Consider the following 21,710-nt stretch of genomic DNA (forward strand, 5'->3'; position numbering starts at 1 on the left):
GCATGCCATGTAGGATCGGATATGAAGTAAAGTAGGTTCGGATAGGGAAGCGGGATCCTCTCTAGGAGGCGGGTGCTTGAAGAAAAAAAGTATGGTCCGGTGACAAAAGCTGAAAAGGTTGGAATGAAAAGTAGAGATGCATGTATACTAAAGTCTTTATTTTCTATTTCTTAATGAGGCCCACTAGTGGTAACTTGCATTGAGGAGAAAAAATAAATATAAACGCCTCAAATTACTTTTTGTCATGGGGCATATGTATCCATATGCCACCATTATACATGCCCCTTATGTTGCCACGCACACAATAAAGCAAATAGTAGAAGGGAGGAGGAGGGATGGAGGGAGAAGAAAGCAAAGCGACGCCCACCGGGTCCCCAACGGAAGGAAGCGGTGAGGTGAATCGACCTGGCAGGTGGGGCTTGCGAGCAGGGTGGCACTTTCACCGTTAGAGCGCGCTCCCTCCTCCCTCCGCGCCTCCACATTTCGAAACCCGAATCCCAAAACCCTCGTCCGCCGCTCCACCCACTCCGGCAGCGGCCGCCACCCGTCACGATGAATCACGGGGACCCTGGACACCGCTGTAAGTGTTCCCATGGACCGCGGTGTGCCGGTGCGCCGCCCCAGGAAGGCCTCGCGGCGGCGGCCCTGGACACCCGTGTGCGGCCCCTCCCCATGGGCGCCGAGGCGGAGTCCATGCCGCGGCAGATCGGCGCGTACACGCCCAACCTCGACGCGCACACGGTGACCCTCCTCTCCTGCGTCCACTCCGTCCTCCCTCCTCCGCCCCTCGTCTCCAACCACGCCGACCTCTCCGCCCTCCTCGCCCCGCCCCAGGACGGCGGCGACGACCGCATCAGCGACCTCCCCGACAAGCTCCTCCGCGACATCGTCTCCCGCCTCCCCGTCAAGGACGGCGCGCGCACCGCCGCGCTCTCCTGCCGCTGGCGCGGCGTCTGGCGCTCCGTGCCTCTCGTCCTCGTCGACTCCGACCTCCTCCCCGTCCGAACCGGCTCGAGCCTGCAGGTCGCGCACGCGGACGCGCAGCGCGTCGCCTCCGCCGTCACCCGCATCCTCGACGCTCACCCGGGCCCCTTCCGCTGCGTTCACCTCATCTGCACCTTCCTGGACAAGTGCCCGGACCTGCTCGCGCGCTGGCTCCAGCTCCTCGCCGTCAAGGGCGTCCAGGAACTCGTCCTCGTCAATCGCCCGTGGCCGCTCAACACGCGCATCCTTCCCACCTTCTTCGCCATGGCAACCCTCACCCGCCTGTACCTTGGCGTCTTCGAGTTCCCTGACACGAGGATCCTCCCGCGCGCCGCGTCATTCCCACACCTCCGCGAACTCGGCCTCTGCTGCGTGCAGATCCTGAGGAGGGAGGACATGGACTTCATCCTCGCCAGGAGCCCTGTGCTGGAAATCCTATGCATCCAAGTGAACATGCTGATGAAACACCTACTCCTCGTCAGCCGCAGCCTCCGTTGCGTGCAGGTCATCGAAAGCATTGATCTGAGCATCGCAGTGAAAGACGCCCCGCATCTCGAGAGGCTCATCATCTGGGCGTGCCCCTGCACTAAGCTTGCTTGGCTATCTGGACCCGGAACGGCACAGCCTAGAGATCGGCAACACCGTCATCAAGGTGAATACAACACCTTCAACTTTGTGTGTTTGTTCGATTCGCCAATGTAAATGTGTGAAGTTGTCTCTGAAAAATGGAAGTATTATGCATTGCAGGCTGGGACAACGGCGAGTCCGAGCACAATCGTCCCAAGCGTCAAGATCCTCGGCATAAGAGTGTGCTTCGGAGTCCGCAACGTTGCTAAGATGCTGCCCAGCTTCCTCAGATGCTTTCCCAACGTCGAGAGGCTGCATCTTGAGGTGACACTACTATCACTTACTTTGGCATCAATTTCAATCTTTGTGCACTTGCAATCATCAATTTATATTGCTGACAATAATGCTTCCATCCAGAGCCAAAGTTGTACTGTAGCTTTTCTTTGCAGAAATGATAAATCCCAAATCAGGGATTTTCCCATGGCAAATCAAACGTTTTTTATGGCAACTTTAGTTGACACGAGGATGGCAAGTTTAGTTGACAAGCACAAAAAATTTCTGGCAAAAAACAAATTGAGGGCGGAATTGTCATGCTTACCAACTAAACTTGCCACCCCTTGCATATATAAATTGCCACAAAAAACGTTCGATCTGCCATGGGCAAATCCGGGACGTATCGGCGTCCTTTCTTTGAGATGAGCTGAAGTTCTCACTGATTTACTTGACCATTCTACAGTCCAACGAAACTGAGGAGCCCACCGGCAAGCTCAGCAACAAGTTCTGGCAGGAGGTCGGCGCTATCGAATGCATGCAGTCGCACATGAAGCTGATGGTCTTCTACGGCTTCCGAGGGGAGCGGGGCGAGCTTTCCTTCCTCAAGTTCGTCCTGGAGAGCGCACGGATCCTGACGAAGCTGGTGATCGTGTTCACCAAGGGGAGCTTCAGCTCAATGGCAGAGGCCAGCTCCAAGGTGAAACCTCTTTGCTGCAAAATGGGCTAATAAAGACTGCTCACTGGTGCTCTTGGAGAGTGTGTTTCAAGCAGGGGAAGACAAGTGGCTGCTCAGCTTCAAAGCAGGGTCTGATTTCTCTACAGGGGACCCATTCACGCGCACCGCTGCTCTTCGTGGCTGCAACTTCTAAGGAGAAGCCGGGTGTTTGCGGAAGATTGAAAAGAGGTTTTGAGTTCTCTACCAGGTGAGCATGATTCAAGGGAAACAGATGGTTAGTACTATTTTGCAGTCTACGTGCAAGGCACTGTTTTAATTTGCTTGTGTGTTTTTTTGGTCAGAGTTGCTGGTTTTTATTTGCCTGGCGACCTTGAGATGCTGATGCATAAGACAAGTGTTGCTCAAATGCAGTCTTTGTATGGTCTGTTTATTTTGCTTTGGCCTGACGTTGGTCATGTTAGAACTCACTATTTCTGCTGGTTGTGTCGCTGAATGCTAGCAGACAGAGATATATTCGTGAGCTATTTCATGCTTTACTAATTTCCTTCGGCATATTCCATCGAATGTGTGTTCCGTCTGATGTACCCTGGTTGATTGTACCCGTCTGGAATGTTAAATTACCATTGGAACTCGGCTGTCTTATGTAGTACTCACTCTTATATTTCTTTACGGAGGGAGTAGTATTTGTCTATGCTGTTATGTGTTATGTGCACTAGGTATCATTTGCATCATACATGCTCTGTTCACATAACTAGGGATTCAGATCTGAGTCGTGGATCGGAAACGATTTGTATTAGAATTGCCATCTATGGTAACATCTGAAGGACCAAGCCAACATATCAGTGTACCCAAGTAAGTCTAAACTTGATGGGTGTCGCCAACCCCGAGATATGCAATGGTTATTGGATTTGAGTACTAGGTAACAAGTGAAAAATAAGCTCATTAGAACAAATCTTGCTGCAATTGAGAGCAAGATGGCTCTACTACACCGATGAAGTAGAAATCATAAAAGTAAGAAATCTGAGGGTTAACACGATAGAACAACATCTGATATATTATGGAGAACAAGGCTGATATTACGAAGAACAATGCCTTTACGCCGTGTTAGCCTGCCATGTGAGCCACTGGGACTACGAAACAGCAAACCCTTCTTCTTTTCTGTGGTGGTCACTATATTGGTAGTATATATGATGATCAGCATTGCTGCTACTGTGCAAAGGGATCGTCAGTTGTGTGCTTCGACGGGGATCTTTGCGGGGTTGGGTCTTGATGCCGCAGAGACCTTACAGGCGATGCTGGTGCTTCGGCTCACCATATTGCTGCCCTTCAAAGAACTCGTTCAAGAGTTTGTCCACCAGTTCAGGGCTGTACCTGATGTACTTCAGCGGATTCTTGCCGCTCCCAACAAGATTGCTGCATGGCAAAATTGGTAGCACAGTAGTTATTATTAAGTACTACCTCCGTCCCAAATTATAAGATGTTTTTTTAGGCTATTTTAGCCTACCAAAACATCTTATAATTTGGGACAGAGGAAGTATATCAGAACAGCTGAGATCATTCTAAGTTGAATGGAGTCCTGGAGAAGATAAGGAAGTGTTGTTCTCAAAAGTATAAAGTTTTGGGGCCCACCCCGTCAGTCAACCATAAATGATGGGTGCTTTAGAGGACAGACAAAATAGAGCTAATTTTGTAATTCTGGAACTGCAATCATGTGATATAGCTGACTAATCAATTCAATGGAAGCTAATGGGTGGAGTTCAGCGCAACAACCAAAAATCAATAGGAGATCATGCAAAGTGATTGGTGCAGTGACGTACCCAAAACGTTTTATGAAAGAACGATAGGCTGGTAACAGAACCTCAGCTATAGCAAGCCTCAAGGATTCACGCAATTCTTGATCAGGTACAATCCATAGAGATTGCTTCGCATGAAGTTCTTCAAATTGCGTATTGAAAGCTTTAAACCTGCCATGGCAAAAGCTGTCTTAGGGCTAATGATTCTTCTATCATGATTATCCCAAGCAACAAACCAAACTGCCAAGGTACTGACCGTTCTTTGATCACAGCTCTTGAAACTCCGCTGCTGTTAAGGTCTGCTGGTGTCGACGAACCAGTGCTGCCTGGCGCACCTTGTACGGAAAGTGCCTGAAGAACCTGAAAGAAATAAAATAGAGGCAGTATTCAACTGTTAACTGATATGCCCAATCATGTAAATACAGCACGACAATGATGTTAATTACTGAAGCACAGGACATGGAAGAGAACATTGCCAAACAAAGATAGATACTAGCAACCATAGTAAAGCCATGGACAGGGGTGTGTGGAAGCTAGCTATCCATGTGCCAGAACCATGAGTTGTGACTAAAGGCTTTGTTGTTGTTGTTGTTGTATGACGACGTGTGTACTAGAGTTACAAAAGGAATCCACAGACATTGACTCTTACTATGGTTTGGCTTCACAAAAATTCCTATTGGGATGTAAGCAACTGAACTTGACACCAAAATGCAGGCAGGTGGAGCACAACGTTGATGTGTCTATATTTTCAGGCCGATTCCAGCGCACCGGGCTGTGGTGACTGGTGAGAAAGTTATGGGGGCAGGGTTGGGAGAATAGAGAGGATATAGAGCAGAAAACTGGAGAGAGTCATACATACTCAATTTAATACTCCCGCCATCCCATAATGTAAGACATTTTTTGACACTACACTACTACACTAGTGTCAAAAAACGTCTTACATTATGGGACGGAGTAGTAGAAGATATAAGGTCCCTTATCCTTTCCTAATATGACAACACTTCCTAATGTGCCATAACTCCTAATTCTCCCTCAATTGTAATGCTAGTTCTGGCCAGACTCTTTTCCTAGCTGAATTCCTCCTCGACGGTATTATCTTGGATGCCAGATTTTGGAAGTCAATGCCGACGTTGACATAGTTGTTATGGTGTCCACAACAGTTATACTCTCATAAGTGCCAACAAACTATGATATCTTAAACAGGTAACTCTCCATATTGCTTTCACATAAACTACCATGCTAATCGCAAAGGAATTACTAACAGCAAAGAGTTAAAAAGACTATCGTGGTAAGGAAAAGATATCCATACATGTAACATCATGCAGCCAAAAAGAAAGGGGATATGATGAGGGTTCGATGATCCACTAACCTTTGCCCAAGCAACACGTTTGTACTGATTGGCATTTTGCTGCACAATTCTACGGTGCCTCTGAATCCAGTCATCGCCAAGTATATCCTTTGCTTCTGATCTGTGGCCACACAAGAGATCACTAAGTGAGCAGATTGCCAGATTATTCTAGGATGCATTATCTATAGTAAAAAAAAAACAAGCATACCTGCGAACAGATCTAACCATATAGTGAACATTGTTCATAAGAAATAAGTGAGTTAGCGCAGGATCCTTATATTGTTTAGATTTTCCATCTAGGTTATTCTGTAGTGCTTGCATTATCCTCGTAGTAACAACAGCAAGCTGAGATTCTGTCTCACTACCAGTTTCAAATTCCTGAAACAGAAGCTTCAGTGTCGACTGATAACTGCTCATATGAAAGTAACATTTGTTAGCGTGCTATTTGAATAACAGTAGCAGGAAGGCTACCAATAAATTAGTTTTTTCTTAGTTGTCAAATGAATAAACTAATACAAAACAACTAAATGGAAGCCAAAGACAGTAGAAAGTGAATATGCAAACTATTTTCTTCTTCACAACTCTGTATAGTTATTGACAGACTGCCTGCTACGATATTGGCAATGAAAATCGTTTCTAAGACCACTAGCGACAGGCTTTATGCATACTTTCTCTTCAGTGGAGATGAAGTTCAGAATAATTCTTGAAGGATATAAACATATTGCCCCAGAGTTAACTCATCATGGTCAGCATATCTTACTCAGATTTCGCCAAATTACTGGTCTACAGATGCATAAATTGACTACTAGATGAAGAGGGGAATACTTACTCAAACAGGAATTTAACATAATTAATCACATAGCTTGTCAGAGGATGCACAGTTCCATCTTGAACGATAGTCTTTGAAGCATCCTTTTCAACCGCCTCCTCAAAATCAGCGAAGGTTTCTTGAGCAGTTTGTGCCAAGCGCTTAGTCAAGCCCAATGCAGTCTCTCTCATCTCAGAGCAAGCCTTTCCCTCGAAAACCACCTCAATCTGATAACAAGTTCAAACAAAGACGGCGCTGAAATTTGGTAGTGCTCACCAAAAGCATCATAGAATAAGTTGAAAAGAAAACAACAATGACATGGAACCCCATAAATAAATCTGCAAGCAGAAGAAATTAAGCATTTGTGAAGGAAGGTACAGTAAATTACTCCCCGAATACCTCCGATTGAAGTTCACGCATTACTTCGTACATGTCTAGCAATACAAACAGCTTTTCAGGAGACCTTTTGCTTTTCGCAACAGCATCTCCAAAGCTGAGAAGAGTCACGACACTATTTGTTGCCATTTCTGCAAAACATTGGTCCCTGTTAAAGTTGGCACCCTCAAAAATCTGATCGCAGATTTTTCTTTCTCCAGCTAGTAGTAGTTTAACCTGTTCAAAAAGCATAATATATTAGGATGATTTCTTGTTTAAGTCCAAACTAGCACACACAATATTGGCCTGTTCACAGAAGGGCCCTCACCGCAATACGCATAAACTGTATCCAGTTTCCAATCTTAGCCTCCAAAGCCTCCCATTGCATCTTTTGCACGTCATCTTTAGTAAGTTTTTCTACTCCCAGCTTCCGAAGGCTCGACTCTAGTGCTGCACCACGGGATTCTCTGAAGAAAGAGGATAAATTTAACTTGACTTTGCACAAGGTGTTAGTAACTCAGGAGTCAGGAGACACTGGACGGAAATCAAGAAAGGAAGTAGAAAAAGGAAATAGATTTGGATACCATAATCCAAACCTACCTGTAAATTTTGTAGCATGACTGTTGATTTCCAGCCTGAACCAACTGCTGAGCTATGTCATTCATGAGTGGCAGTATTCTTGGAGGAACTAGTGTCGGGGTCTTGTATACAGCAGTTTCCAAGCCTTTGGATGGATGGTCAGACTGGTTAGCATTCTCATCCTCATCGTCTTTTGATGGCCGCAGAGACTTGGGTAGACAATCAAAGAGACGATCGGGCTCAATTGGTTTGCTGAAAGAACAGATAAACCATCGTAGACAGTATTTTTTTACTGACATAAGAAATGAACATGAATGTAGTTCTGGCATGAGTCTGCAATAAGAATGACTATCTTACCTGTACGTAGTCATCAGCTGCTTAAATTCTTCTTCGATCTTCAGAGAAGACTTCGCTAACAGACCGTTGACGTGATTCAGAATTCCTTCACTGCTTCTGAAGTTCTTATTCGAGGAAAAGAAGCGGGAGATTCCTTTCAGCGTATCCACTGCCTCCAAGTAGCTCTCCAAATCCTCATGGGGACCTCTTAATATCGTTGCCTCGGCCTAAAGTTTGAAAGCAATGTTTACACAAAGTTAGTAAGTTCCCAAAAATCAAAGCCTTTTGCAAACAATCATATTCGCAATGAGCTCAGATAGCTATCATTTCTATTCCCTCTCTTTCTGCGAGAAATCGCTGTCATTTTGACATAACAAGATGATCTAGAAATGACAACTCTTGATAAGAGATGAAACAATCATCTGCAGTGACCCAAATTAATGACCTAAAAGTGCCAAACTATATCACTCACTGGATCTTCCAAATCCAAAGAACAAAAATGTAATACGAATGGTATTATCTTAATTAGGAATAAAAGAAAAACCATGTTTGTTTCAATGACGGCAGTGATGATTGAATTTAACATGGTAGTATACCCCACACAACGCATATTAAATACCGCAACAAATTTTAATCATTGCAACCACCAGCCTAACGCACATTTCAATTCCCGAAAGATCCATAAGACGTCTTCCAACAAAAAAGATTGTAACAAATTGACCACCAGACATCCAGGTAAAATGTTTGAAATTTTTTGCGGTGGGTCGATGTTCATGTACCCGACGGGTGAGGTCGAATTGGGAGAGGATGGCTTCGCCGGCCTTGAGCGTCTTGTCGATGTTCTCGTGCGCCATCCGGATCGCATGCGTCCTCACCTGCATTTCACCGGGGAGAAAAGCGAACCACGTCAGTCGAGCGGAGGCGAAATCGAATCAAACGGGGATGACTGGAATGTGAATGAGGAGGGGACGCGCAGGGGGACCTGGGTGGGGCGCATGGCGGCCTCGAGCGCGGAGAGGCGGTGGTCGAAGGAGCCGAGGATGGCGACCATGCCGTCCGTGTTCCCCTGGCTCTTGTGCAGCGAGTCGCGCAGCATGGTCGCCCGCCGTGTCAGCGCGTCCATCGTCCGAGGAAGCGCCGACACCGCCATCTTCCCTCCCCGAAGCCTCCTCCTCCTCGCGGATCACGCGGCGCGTCCGTCCGCGCTCCGAGGCCGGCCGGCCTGGGAGATCTCGAGCGGGAGACGGCAAATGCGTGCGCTTCGAGAAGGGGGTCCCCCGAGCGCGCGCCGTCGCCGGGAGAGATCCTTCTGGAAGCCTCTAGAAGGGCCGCGGAGGCTTTGCGGTTGGCGGGAACGGTGGAGAGGCGCGATTCGGTGGGTGGGGTCGTCGGCGACGACGTGGTTGTGTCGCCGCGGGGAGGAGGAGAAGAATGGTTCGAATGTCTGCCTCCGCTCCGAGATTCGGGCGCGTGTTGACCTGGACCACGCGGACGGCGGGGATGGGCTCGGTGCACGGGGTGGGTCCAGGGAGTGGTGGTTAGCGGGCGCCGGTCGTTCGGGAGCGCCGAGAGCCGTGGCGGTGTGGACCGGGTCCAGTCCACGGCGCGCGCTCCTTATCCCGTGCTGGATTTCATCGTTGGCTGGCCGCTACGGTAGCATTCCAAAATGGAACCTCGTGATTTGAATATTATCATTTTGCAGCAGGCTGCTCTCGAGGGCACTTTTTTTCTCTGGAACCCGATGACAATGAGTACCAGCCTTTGTTTGTTTGCAGACTTGGAACGTGAAGACAGTTCAGGAGCTTCAAATGGCGACGCTTGAAACTTCCGTTTTTGATACCTCCATTCCTAAGGGAGCATTCGGTTTCTCTTCACTCCTCTAACTCCGCTCTCGGAGCAGACCAGACTTCAGCTCACCTTGATAGAGCTGTCAAAATCGAGCTTCACCAACTTCGTGGAGTGGAGAGATTTTGAACAGGTCCTAAATATAAATCTTTGTAGAGATTTTAATATGAACTATATATGAAGCAAAATCAGTAAATCTACACTTTAAAATATGTCTATATACATCCGTACGTAGGTCATATTAAAATCTCTAGAAAGACTTATATTTAGAAACGGAGTGTGTGATGGTGCTATGGGGTATTTCACCTCTTTGGTTATCAGCCCAAGTAGGCCGGCCCCAAGTCCCCTAGGCTGATTTTGCCTGGTCCATCATGCCGGTCCATGGGCTCCATAGAAAGAAGATTTGAGAAGTCTTGTTGTTAAAGACAAGGAAAACGGATCTCTAGAGGGCTCCTCCATCTGTGAAGTCGACTGAGATTCTGTAAACACTAGGGCCCTGGTATCCTTTATAAACCGAGGCCGAGCTAGTCGATACACCTGACATTTAGTTAGAATCCCTCGATTGTCACATGTACTTGGTACGCCTTTATACATCAATACAACATGACCAGGAGTATGGTTTTTCCTTGTAAGGAGGGTCTGAACCTGGTTATCTCCCTCTCATATGTGAGCAATTCCTCGTAGGCATGGGAGATGTATGGGATTGATGAGATTCACTTTGTGCCTATTCTATATGTCGTTTTTTTGTGATAATAGAGTTATACTGAAATCGTCTCACACCAGAGTTAATAAATTATGCTCAACCATGCTACTATAATCAAGATATTTAATAAGTAAAAGCTTCTCCTCCTCCTCGTCATGTCTAGTAGGAATCTGAAAATGTCTAGAGAGGCGGGAGCATAAATATCACCATAAAATAACGCCCTTCGAACGGTTAGTGTGTAACCATAGAGTAACAATAGCCCTCAAACTGAAAGTTCTATCACGATAAAGGGCATGGCGTAATATAGCATGATCAGGTGAACTAAGTGTTTCACTCTCCCACCTACCAGTTAAACACCTCCCCGCAAATAATGAGTAGTAACACAAAACGGGGAAATATAAACTAGCTATTCTAGCATCAGAAACTCCTCTCGTCTCTATAGATATAAAATCCACAACATCCATAAGACGTGGCTCTAGAGGGTCGCCCTCATTAGGAATTTTGCATACGTGGCAAAATCTATCAAGTGTCATTTCTTGGGGGATGTCATAGAGGTGGAATGATTGGGTGGGTGTCGGTGTCAAAACCGGCGGATCTTGGGTAGGGGGTCCCGAACTGTGCGTCTAGGCCGGATGGTAACAGGAGGCAAGGGACACGAAGTTTTACCCAGGTCCGGGCCCTCTTGATGGAGGTAAAACCCTACGTCCTGCTTGATTAATATTGATGATATGGGTAGTACAAGAGTAGATCTACCACGAGATCGGAGTGGCTAAACCCTAGAAGCTAGCCTATGGTATGATTGTTGTTCTGTATGTTGTCCTACGGACTAAAACCCTCCGGTTTATATAGACACCAGAGAGGGTTAGGGTTACACAAAGTCGGTTACAATGGTAGGAGATCTACATATCCGTATCGCCAAGCTTGCCTTCCACGCCAAGAAAAGTCCCTTCCGGACACGGGACGAAGTCTTCAATCTTGTATCTTCATAGTCCAGGAGTCCGGCTGAAGGCATAGTCCGGCCATCGGACACCCCCTAATCCAGGACTCCCTCAGCAGCCCCTGAACCAGGCTTCAATGACGACGAGTCCGGCGCGCAGATTGTCTTCGGCATTGCAAGACGGGTTCCTCCTCCAAGTACTTCATAGAAGATTTTGAACACAAAGACAGTGTCTGGCTCTGCAACATAAGTTTCCACATATTGCCATAGAGAGAATAATATTTACACAAATCTAATCTGCTGACGTATTCCGTAGTGTGACGCACCACGGCCAAGCCTTTATTCGAATCGCTTTATTATCCCACCTCAGCGCGTCATGCGTGGCGGTTTCCTTGGCACGTCTTGTTAAAGCAGAGATCATGTCCCCTTATTCCGGGATTCTCATCAATATGGGCGTGGGTAACCCAACCGCGCCATTGATTACGGCGCTTGGAGATAAGCGAGTTTTACCAGGCTGGTGGGACACGTAGTTACGTCCACCCATATAAGGGGATAATGATCCACCTTTTCACCTACGCCTTCTTCCTCCTTTGCCTATCCATTTTCGTGCACTCGAGCTCCAGCGCCCAAGTCCGCACTCCCCACCTCAACCTTCTCCAGCCATGTCCGGAGCGGGAGGCAAGTGGATGGTCTCCTCCGTCACGGAGGGACACATCAAAAAACTGAGGAAGGCTGGATACTTGTCTAACGATATCGCGTACCGGCTTCTCGAAGAGGGGCAGCTCCTCCCCACCCCAATGCCCCATGAGAGGGTAGTGTTCCTTCCCCACTTCCTCCGCGGACTGGGCTTTCCTATCCACCCATTTGTCCGGGGACTCATGTTCTACTACGGCCTGGATTTCCATGATCTGGCCCCGAATTTCATCCTCAACATCTCGGCGTTTATCGTCGTGTGCGAGGCTTTCCTCTGCATCCGCCCCCATTTCGGCCTATGGCTCAAGACTTTCAATGTCAAGCCGAAGGTGGTGCGCGGCAACCAGGCGGAGTGCGGAGGCGCCATGGTGGGAAAGATGCCCAACGTCTTATGGCTCGAGGGCTCCTTTGTGGAGACCCTGAAGGGGTGGCAATCGGGGTGGTTTTACATCACCGAGCCGCGCGACCCTGAGTGGGTCGCAGCCCCCGAGTTCCGGTCCGGACCCCCAACGTGACTCACGTCCTGGAAAGAGACGGGCCTGTCGTTGGGCAGCAAAGGAGAGGTGACTGGACTGCAAACATGCATCCAAACCCTGCTGGACAAGCAACTCAAGCTTGTCAACGTAGTCCAGGTCATGCTCATCCGCCGGATCCTCCCGTGTCAACAACGGGCCTTCAATCTATGGGAGTTCAACCCGGTGCAGCACCGAACTCTGAGCAGGCTCTTCGACACGACGTACGAAGATGTCTGGAAGGTGCTTTTCAAGGGCGCCGAGGCTCCCACATCCGCTACCGAGGATCACGGATTCAGCACGCAGCGTCACGCCAGCGCGGTAAGTTGTTTGTGCCTTTTACAGGGTATTAGTTTTTCATAGTTTAACTCTATGCGAGATCTAAGCTCCCTTACCTTTGACAGGTTTGGCAGGCGAAGTCTGTACAAATCGACTGTCCGGCTCCTTTGCCCGAAGACCCAGCCGATGCCCGCTTGGCGAAGTTGCTAGTTCCGGCACCCTATGTGGTGCCGGAGAAGAAGGCCACGAAGAAGGCCACGGGGACTCGAAAAAGTGCCCGGCGCCGGGAGGTGTCGGGTTCATCATCCGACGGCTCCAAGGCGCATTCCTCCCGTGAAGATGAGGAGGAGGAAGAAGAGACCTCACCCCCTCCAGCGGGGGGAGAGAAAAAGAGGAAGGCCGCCCTCACTGGGGAGGCCGAAGGGTCCAAGAAGGGGAAAACCCTTCCTCCGGACTACTCCATCGACGCTGACGACGACGGAGAGGAGTGGCCGCTCAGGGCCAAGCCCCTGGCGAAATCGTAAGTATCCGGATACCAGAGTAATTCATAGTATTCCTTTATTGCACAACTTTCCCTTATGTCGAATATGTTTATGCAGCCCACCTAAAGACCGGCTTGACGCGTCGTCGAGCGGTTCACTGGACTCGTCGGATGTGAATTCGCTTTCGACGGCTTCCTCCCCCCGCCCTACGGACGACGCCGAAGTGTTGTCCCAACAGGTTCCAAGCCAGGAGGAGGTGGTCCTGGAGGCGCCGCAAGGCGACCTCCCGGACTCCAGGAGTAAAGGGGATAAAACCCCCCAGGGCTCCAAGTCCGGCTCTAGGCCGGACACCGTTCCGGAACCTTCAAAGGTTCCAGAGTCCGGCGAGCGACCTCCTTCCAAGAGGAGCAAGCCCACCGTGCCGGTGACCCCCGTCCAACCAGAGGCGTCGAACAATCTGTTGGAGGTGCTCAAAGGCGCCTCCATCGACGAGGAGCACCGCACCATTATGAGTGCGGTGGTCCAGAAGGTTCAGTCCGCCAAGAGCGGTCTGACTGAAGCTTGTACTAGCCTTTTAACAGGCTTTGAGGTAAGTAAAGAATGTGTAAATAATATTACCGCATAGACAGTAGCCCCTGATGCTCTGTTTGGCGTTCGGGAAGAAAAGCCGAAGAGAGGATCAAATAAAATTCGCAGGAGTCTAACAAAAAGGAGTCAATATGCGTATGCAGGCTTCTCTGCTGGCGTCCGCCGCACTGACTGCGGAAGTGGACACGCTAAAGCAGAACCTCGAGCAGTCCGAGCAAGAGCTCGGGCGTGCCAAGAAGCAGCTTGAGGACAAGGAAGGTAAGAAATACCTTGTTTATATATATATATATATATATATATATATATATATATATAAGGTGCAATTGCAAAAAATGACAGGATTATCGTGGCTATTGTAGGGGCCACGTCGGAGGTGGCGACCCTTAAGCAAGCGCTGGTCGAGGCCGAGAAGAGGGCGGCCACGGAGCGCACCGAGCGGGAGAAGTATGAGGCCCAGGTTGGCAAGGTGCAGCAAGAGCTCCAAGCTCTCATGAAAAAACATGAGAGTTTGGAGCTTGACTCAAAGACGCGAGCGTCCGAGCTCGCGATGGATATTGAAAATGCCAAGTCTGCCAAGGCCAAATCCCAGAAGACCCTCCAGGAGTTGGATGCGGTGAAAAAGATAGCGGCGGGTAAGGCATTCTTTATGCAAAGCAAACACATAAGCGTGAGTTACTTGTTACTTACCCAAATCCGGAGCTCTCCAGGAGCATTCGCAGATCTTCCCCGTAGCGTGTCCGATGCCGCCGCATTCTATCGAGCTGAGGAGGGAATCTCGACAGAGAAGGTGTTCTGGTCTCAGTATGCTGAGGCCGAACACCCCGTGCTCCTGAGCGGCCAGCTGAAGCAACTGGTCGAGCTCCACAAGGCGGCCGAACAGGCCATGAAGGGCCTCATAGTTTGGCTGTGGCCTGGAGAGGCTCTGCCTGGGAGCTATTTCGGGCTGGTGCGGCGGCTGGTGGGGGCCTGTCCAAGGCTCGAAGTCATCAAGCGCTCCGTCTGCATTGAAGGTGCCCATAGGGCCCTTGCCCGTGCTAAGGTGCACTGGGGCAAGCTGGATGCTGAGAAGCTTGTGAAGGACGGGCCACCGCCGGGGAAAGAGCATCACAAGCCCGAGAATTATTATACGGATGTTCTGAAGGGTGCCCGCCTTGTGGCGGATGAATGTTCCAGGGATGTAATTTTTGAGTAAAACTCGCTCGTTTTGTCCTGTGCGCTGAAAACTTGTTCATATGCGCTAAGCAATGCTGTTGGAATTTAAAATATTACCTTCTGTGCGGCTGTTTATCAATTCTGAGAGATGGCGAGTCGTCGGCTTCTGCCCCCGTGCCGCTAGTGCTGGGGTGTTCGGGGATAAACCTGAGCGCTCTTTTTCCCATGTTTGGGTCCTTCGAGGGAGGCGCTCAGCACAACGAACAAGGCAATCGGACTATAATGCGCGAACACTCTCACTTAGCCATAGAATTCTATAATTTTAAATTTCGGCGAAGCCCCTGGTATTTGGAAGACCGAATTTGGGGCGCTATCCACGCCTTGGCCGGACAGAGCCGACTCATCGCTCTAAGCGGCATAAGTCTTTAGGGACTTGAAAAACCTCTCGAACAGCGACCGGCTCTCGCTTCATCATGACAGTCAGTTTTAGCTTTCTCTACTGAGGTGCTCGACCCAGCTCAACTGGGGCACAATCGCAGTAGTTCTCCTAGTGCTACCTTAGCCGATATAGCGGAACGTAAGGCACCAAAACATAGGAGCCGGGCAAACCCAACTATTGACCCAAGACATGATTCAGAGCCGATGCATATAATGCTATAAGTTCAGGGTGCCGCACTTGTTAAAGTGTTCAGACTTCTCACACCATATTGAGGGGTACTAAAGCCCCTGGCGTAAAGTGTACGGGTGCAACATGTTGTTAAGGAACATATATTTGTAAAAAAAGGTAATGCAAAGAGAGACAAAAGCTATGCATTGTTTATTAAAAAGGGCTGCGATCAAAGTAGAATGATACAAATAATGCGATAAGCAAAAGGTTGGACTATTTAACATGTCCGTTCCAGGGGCAGGCTGCGGAATGGTATGCGAAACAGGTATACTGCTCGTGATAGAGACCACCTGGGAGTTCCGTAATGCGGCATGGCTTGTATGCTTCCCTGGTTCTTGCATCGTTTGTGCGGCAATTGAACTGCCGAACAGGCCTTCCGAAGAGTGGAGTCCTGAAAGTGAGAGAAAATTAAAAAATCGGCAGCCCCTGGTGCAGTTTAAGCCGTGTTTCGGGCGTGCCGTGATGGTGCCCCTCCCCCTGTACCCATGGTATTTCTAGAGTGTAGTTATGTACGCGAAGTACTGGTGTCGCATTTTTGCGAGGGCTGGGGTTGGGGCCGCATTACTACGCCTGCTCGGAACGTGCCAGGCGGTTTTGTTGTAGGTTACTCCAAGCGTGCTTGACGGTGTCTGGACGTTTAATGGCCGAACTGGAGAACTGCCTGGAGAGGCTGCTTTGTACTTCCGCAGCAAGGGCCGCCGTGTGATCCTCCGTTCGGAGAGAGCGTTCGGTGTTTCCATTGACCGTAATTACTCCTCAAGGGCCTGGCATCTTGAGCTTAAGGTATGCGTAGTGCGGTACCGCATTGAACTTGGCGAATGCGGTTCGCCCGAGCAGTGCGTGATAGCCACTGCGGAATGGGACTATGTCGAAGATTAACTCCTCGCTTCGGAAATTATCCGGAGATCCGAAGACCACTTCAAGTGTGACTGAGCCTATAAAGTTGGCCTCTACACCTGGTATTACGCCTTTAAAGGTCGTTTTAGTGGGCTTAATCCTCGATGGATCTATGCCCATTTTCCGCACTGTATCCTGGTAAAGCAGGTTCAGGCTACTGCTGCCTTCCATAAGGACTCTAGTGAGATGAAATCCGTCAATGATTGGCTCTAGAACCAATGCGGCGAATCCGCCATGATAGGTGCTAGTTGGATGGTCCCTTTGATCAAAGGTGATTGGGCAGGAGGACCATGGGTTGAACTTTGGGGCGACTGTCTCTACCGTGTATACGTCCCTTAACGCGCGCTTCCGCTCCCTCTTGGGGATGTGGGTTGCGTATATCATGTTCACCGTCCACACTTGTGGGGGAAAACCCTTCTGTCCACTGTTGTTCGGCGGCCGGGGCTCTTCGTCGTCATCGCTATGCAGCCCCGTGTCTTTATTTTCGACATTTAACTTGCCTGCCTGCTTGAACACCCAACAATCCCTGTTGGTGTGATTGGCCGGCTTTTCGGGGGTGCCATGTATCTGGCACAAGCGGTCGAGTATTCGGTCCAAACTGGACGGGCCCCTAGGATTTCTTTTGAATGGCTTTTTCCGCTGATCGGATTTATAGCCTCTGAATCCGGCATTAACTGTCGTATCCTCAGCATTGTCGCCGTTAATGCGGCGCTTCTGCTTGTTGCGACACGACCTGCCACTACTGTCCCTAGTATCCGAATTACCAGGGTTCTGGGTCATATTGTTGCTACGAGCAAGCCAGCTGTCTTCTCCCGCGCAAAAGCGGGTCATGAGTGTCGTGAGTGCTGCCATAGATTTCGGCTTTTCCTGTCCAAGGTGACGGGCAAGCCACTCGTCACGGATATTGTGCTTGAAGGCTGCTAGGGCCTCTGCGTCCGGACAGTTGACTATTTGATTTTTCTTTGTTAGGAACCGTGTCTAGAATTGCCTGGCCGATTCCTCTGGCTGCTGAATTACGTGGCTTAGGTCATCGGTGTCTGGTGGTCGCACATAGGTGCCCTGGAAATTGTCGAGGAATGCGGCTTCCAGGTCCTCCCAACAACCGATTGATCCTGCTGGCAAGCTGTTAAGCCAATGCCGAGCTGGTCCTTTAAGCTTGAGTGGGAGGTATTTGATGGCGTGGAGATCATCGCCGCGGGCCATGTGGATATGCAGGAGATAATCCTCGATCCATACCGCAGGATCTGTTGTGCCATCATATGATTCGATGTTTACGGGTTTGAAACCCTCGGGGATTTGATGATCCATTACTTCGTCTATGAAGCATAGTGGGTGTGCGGCGCCTCTGTACCGGGCTATATCACGACGTAGCTCCAATGAGCTTTGTCTACTGTGTTCGGCCCTACCGGATTTGTGTCTGGCATGACGGTTACAGTCTCGAGTCGTGGGGCGCCCATGCGATCCATAGATCGATCTTGTTTGCCTTGCCTTGTCCTCCAACATATCTCACAGGTCTGGCGCATTTTCCCGTGCCTTGGTACGGGGTGTGGCTTGAGTGGAGGGCCGAGAGGCCTCTCTGTCATGGGCACGAGGTGGCCGGTCAGCCGTATCAAGTGCTGGTGATGTAGGTTTAAGTGCTTCCTCCTCTAATCGGGGTAGCACCCTGCGCTTTGGGTAGCTCTTGGAGGGGCGTTCGAGTTTATGCTCTTCGGCCGCAAGGACTTCAGTCCATCTGTCGACTAGCAAATCTTGATCAGCTCTAAGCTGTTGCTATTTTTTCTTGAGGCTTCTTGCCGTGGCCATAAGCCTGCGTTGAAAATGCTCTTGCTCGACGGGATCCTCTAGCACGACGAATTCGTCGTTGTCGAGGCTTGCCTCGTCTTCGGAGGGAGTCATATAATTATCGTCCTCGACCTCTCTGTCTGCCGCTCTCTCATGAGGGCTGGCTGTAACACCCTCGATGCGACTATAGCTCCCACGTGTCGAGGCACGACTTAGAGACATAATCGCATTGAAGGCATATGTCGCAAGTTAGGCAATCTTCACAACATCCCATGTAATATAAATAATAAAGGGGAGATAACATAGTTGGCTTACACTTGCCACGTCAATCAAGTACATAAATAACATTACATCATCCAAACACTCATGGCCCGACTACGGCGCCAAAATAAAAGAGAACCCAACATGCGACAACGGTCCCGTTCACCCCCAACTGGGCACCACTACTGATCATCGGGAAAGGAAACATAGTAACGTTGAGAGTCTTCGTCGAACTCCCACTTGAGCTCATACGCGTCTCCTGGAGTGGAATCATCAGGCCCTGCATCTGGTGTAATAGTAATCTGTGAGCCACAGGGACTCAGCAATCTCGCACCCTCGTGATCAAGACTATTTAAGCTTGTAGGTAAGGCAAGGTAAAATATAGGTGGAGCTGCAGCAAGCGACTAGCAAGTATGGTGGCTAACTTATCCGCAAAAGAGAGCGAGAAGAGGAGGCAAAGCGCGAGCGAGAAACTAGAGAGCAACCTGCGCAAACATTACTCCAACACCGTGTCCACTTCCCGGACTCCGCCGAGAAGAGGCCATCACGGTAACACACTCAGTTGATTCATTTTAATTAAGTTAAGGTTCAAGTTATCTACAACTGGACATTAACAAATTCCCATCTGCCCATAACCGCGGGCACGGCTTTCGAAAGTTCAATCCCTGCAGGGGAGTCCCAACTTAGCCCATGACAAGCTCTCATGGTCAACGAAGGAATAGACCTCCTCCCAAGACGTTCCGATCAGACTCGGTATCTCGGTAATTCAAGACACTTCGACAGGTTAAAACAAGACCAGCAACACCGCCCGAATGTGCCGACAAATCCCGATAGGAGCTGCACATATCTCTTTCTCAGGGCACACTCAGATGAGCCAGACATCGGGTAGGCCAGCCCAGAGTTGCCCATGGTAGCCCCGGATATCGCTCGGTGGGACCAACACTCAGAGGAGCACTGGCCCGGGGGGGTTAAAATAAGATGACCCTTGAGTCTGCAAAACCCAAGGGAAAGAAAAGGCTAGGTGGCGAATGGTAAGACCAATGTTGGGCATTGCTGGAAAAGCTTTAATGAAGGCGAACTATCAAGGGTTCCCATTATAACCCAACCGTGCAAGGAACGCAAAATCCGGGAACATAACACCGATATGACGGAAACTAGGGCGGCAAGAGTGGAACAAAACACTAGGCGAGAGGCCGAGCCTTCCACCCTTTACCAAGTATATAGAAGCATTAAGATAACATAGCAATATAATGATATCCCAAACAAGTAAATAAATGTTCCAACAAGGAACGGCCTCCAATCTTCACTTGCAACTAGCAACGCTATAAGAGGGGCTGAGCAAAGCGGTAACAAAGCCAATCAACGGTTTGCTAGGACATGGTGGGTTCAAGGTTTGACATGGCAATTTGGGAGGCTTGAAAGGAAGTGGTAGGCATCGTAGCAATGGCATAGCAAAAGAGCGAGCAAACTAGCATAGCAAAGATAGTAGTGATTTCGAGGGTATGATCATCTTGCCTGCACAGTTGTCAGAGTTGACTGGATCCTCGAAAGCAAACTCAACGGGCTCCTCGTTAGCGAACTCGTCTCCTGGCTCTACCCAAACAAGACAAACAAGCAACAAGGACACAATCAACCACGTGCAAACTCAAACAACACAATGCAAAGATGATATGCTATGCGGGATGCAAAATGCAAGATATGACAGGAAATGCATGAACCTGGCCTCAACTTGGAAATCCAAGTGTGCCACTGGAAAGATGAGATGAAATCGCTTGAAACGATATAAAGAACGCCGGAATCGGAGTTACGGTTTGGAAATGGCAAGCGATTCAAAAATGACACCGATCTGCGATTTACAGCAAGTAGGCATCTAAATGAAAAGAAATGAACATGCTACAGCACTAAAACATGACAACAAAATACATGGCAGGGATTCACACAAGATGCTTAACAAAAGTCTAGCACTGAGCTACGGCCAATTCATCCATTAACAGGTTCAAACAAGCATGGCAAAAATGCATATGACAAACATATCTCAGACTTAGTGAAATCAACACTTGTCTGGAATTTCAGATCAGGTAGCCCTCTTCGGAGCAACAAAACTACATGTTACAGGACCTGAACATGGCATAGTAAAGCATGGCATGGAGCTACTCAAAGAGCTTAACAAAAGTTCCTTAGTGACCTTGAGCCAAAAGGAATCACAAAATACAATTGCAAGCATGTGAACATAGCAAAAACATAATCAATTTTCAGACTTGGTGAAAACTGACACATGCTGAAATATAACTCAAGTAGGCATGTTTACGAGCTCGATGCACTCACTACGGTGCAAGTCATGGCAAGACAAGCATACATCCATCAAGAAGGCACAAAATGCAAGCTAGACATGGCAAGAACAATAGCATATCATGCACGGATCAAATACAACATCACCGGCAAAATTGCAAACAAGTTGACAATCTGCCCAGATTCACAAAGTAGCAAAAGTAGAGCTCGATTGACTCAAGCTAGGGTGCTCCATAATTGCAAACAAAGACATGGATGGATGGAGCACTACAAGATTAACAAAACTCCCTTACTGATCATCCTCAAAAGAGGCACGGATCACTAGGAAACAACAAGAACATATGGCATCATGAGATAAACAGCTCCAGGACTTAGTGAAATTGCTAAGTCCCTGGAAACAGAATTAGCAAGTGCACCACTTTGCAAGCTTTCACTAGACACCACACACATCCTAAAAATACATGGGTTGCACCTCTGGAAAGATGACAAAACCCTTAACAAAATGTATGTAGAACTCACGGGCATATCATGCACACAATAATCATGGCAAAAATGACAAAAGTGCTAAACGGAGTAGCAGATCTGATAATTAACTCAAGTAGCCCTCTTCTAATAGCATTTCGGGCATCAAGATGAGCTCAAATGAAAATGATGCACTGGAATGAAATGATGTACTCTCTGAGATGAACATTTTGATATGCTATATGCATGAATCGGAGCTACGGATGCAAAGTTACGGAGCCGCGAACATGTGCACATGGACTGAAATTTCAAGGACTTAGGAAAAAAACAACCTCCCACGTCTGGATCTAGGGTTTTACGGCACGCAACCCAAGGCGGCCGGATCTCCGCCGGAGTTCGTCGCTGGAGGTGACCGGAGCGGG

The 21,710-nt window shown here is 48.8% G+C and overlaps 1 protein-coding gene and 1 pseudogene across 1 annotated transcript; one reads left to right on the plus strand and one right to left on the minus strand.

Moving 5' to 3' along the window:
• The first annotated feature begins 351 nt into the window (after positions 1–351).
• LOC123086522 (putative F-box/FBD/LRR-repeat protein At1g66290) lies at positions 352–3,073 on the plus strand (annotated as a pseudogene).
• Positions 3,074–3,425: 352 nt separating this feature from the next.
• LOC123086521 (exocyst complex component EXO70A1) lies at positions 3,426–9,195 on the minus strand. Its single transcript, XM_044508281.1, has 12 exons — positions 8,722–9,195; positions 8,519–8,614; positions 7,761–7,966; positions 7,425–7,655; positions 7,153–7,291; positions 6,849–7,061; positions 6,471–6,676; positions 5,850–6,050; positions 5,663–5,762; positions 4,550–4,653; positions 4,318–4,464; positions 3,426–3,913 (listed from the first exon to the last, which is right to left on the minus strand). Exons 1-12 carry the CDS (start codon positions 8,887–8,889, stop codon positions 3,784–3,786), a joined length of 1,941 nt encoding a protein of 646 aa, XP_044364216.1. The 5' UTR covers positions 8,890–9,195; the 3' UTR covers positions 3,426–3,783.
• Between the last annotated feature and the right edge of the window lie 12,515 nt (positions 9,196–21,710).

Source organism: Triticum aestivum, chromosome 4A (assembly GCF_018294505.1).
Source record: "Triticum aestivum cultivar Chinese Spring chromosome 4A, IWGSC CS RefSeq v2.1, whole genome shotgun sequence".
In the NCBI taxonomy this organism is placed as follows: Eukaryota; Viridiplantae; Streptophyta; class Magnoliopsida; order Poales; family Poaceae; genus Triticum; species Triticum aestivum.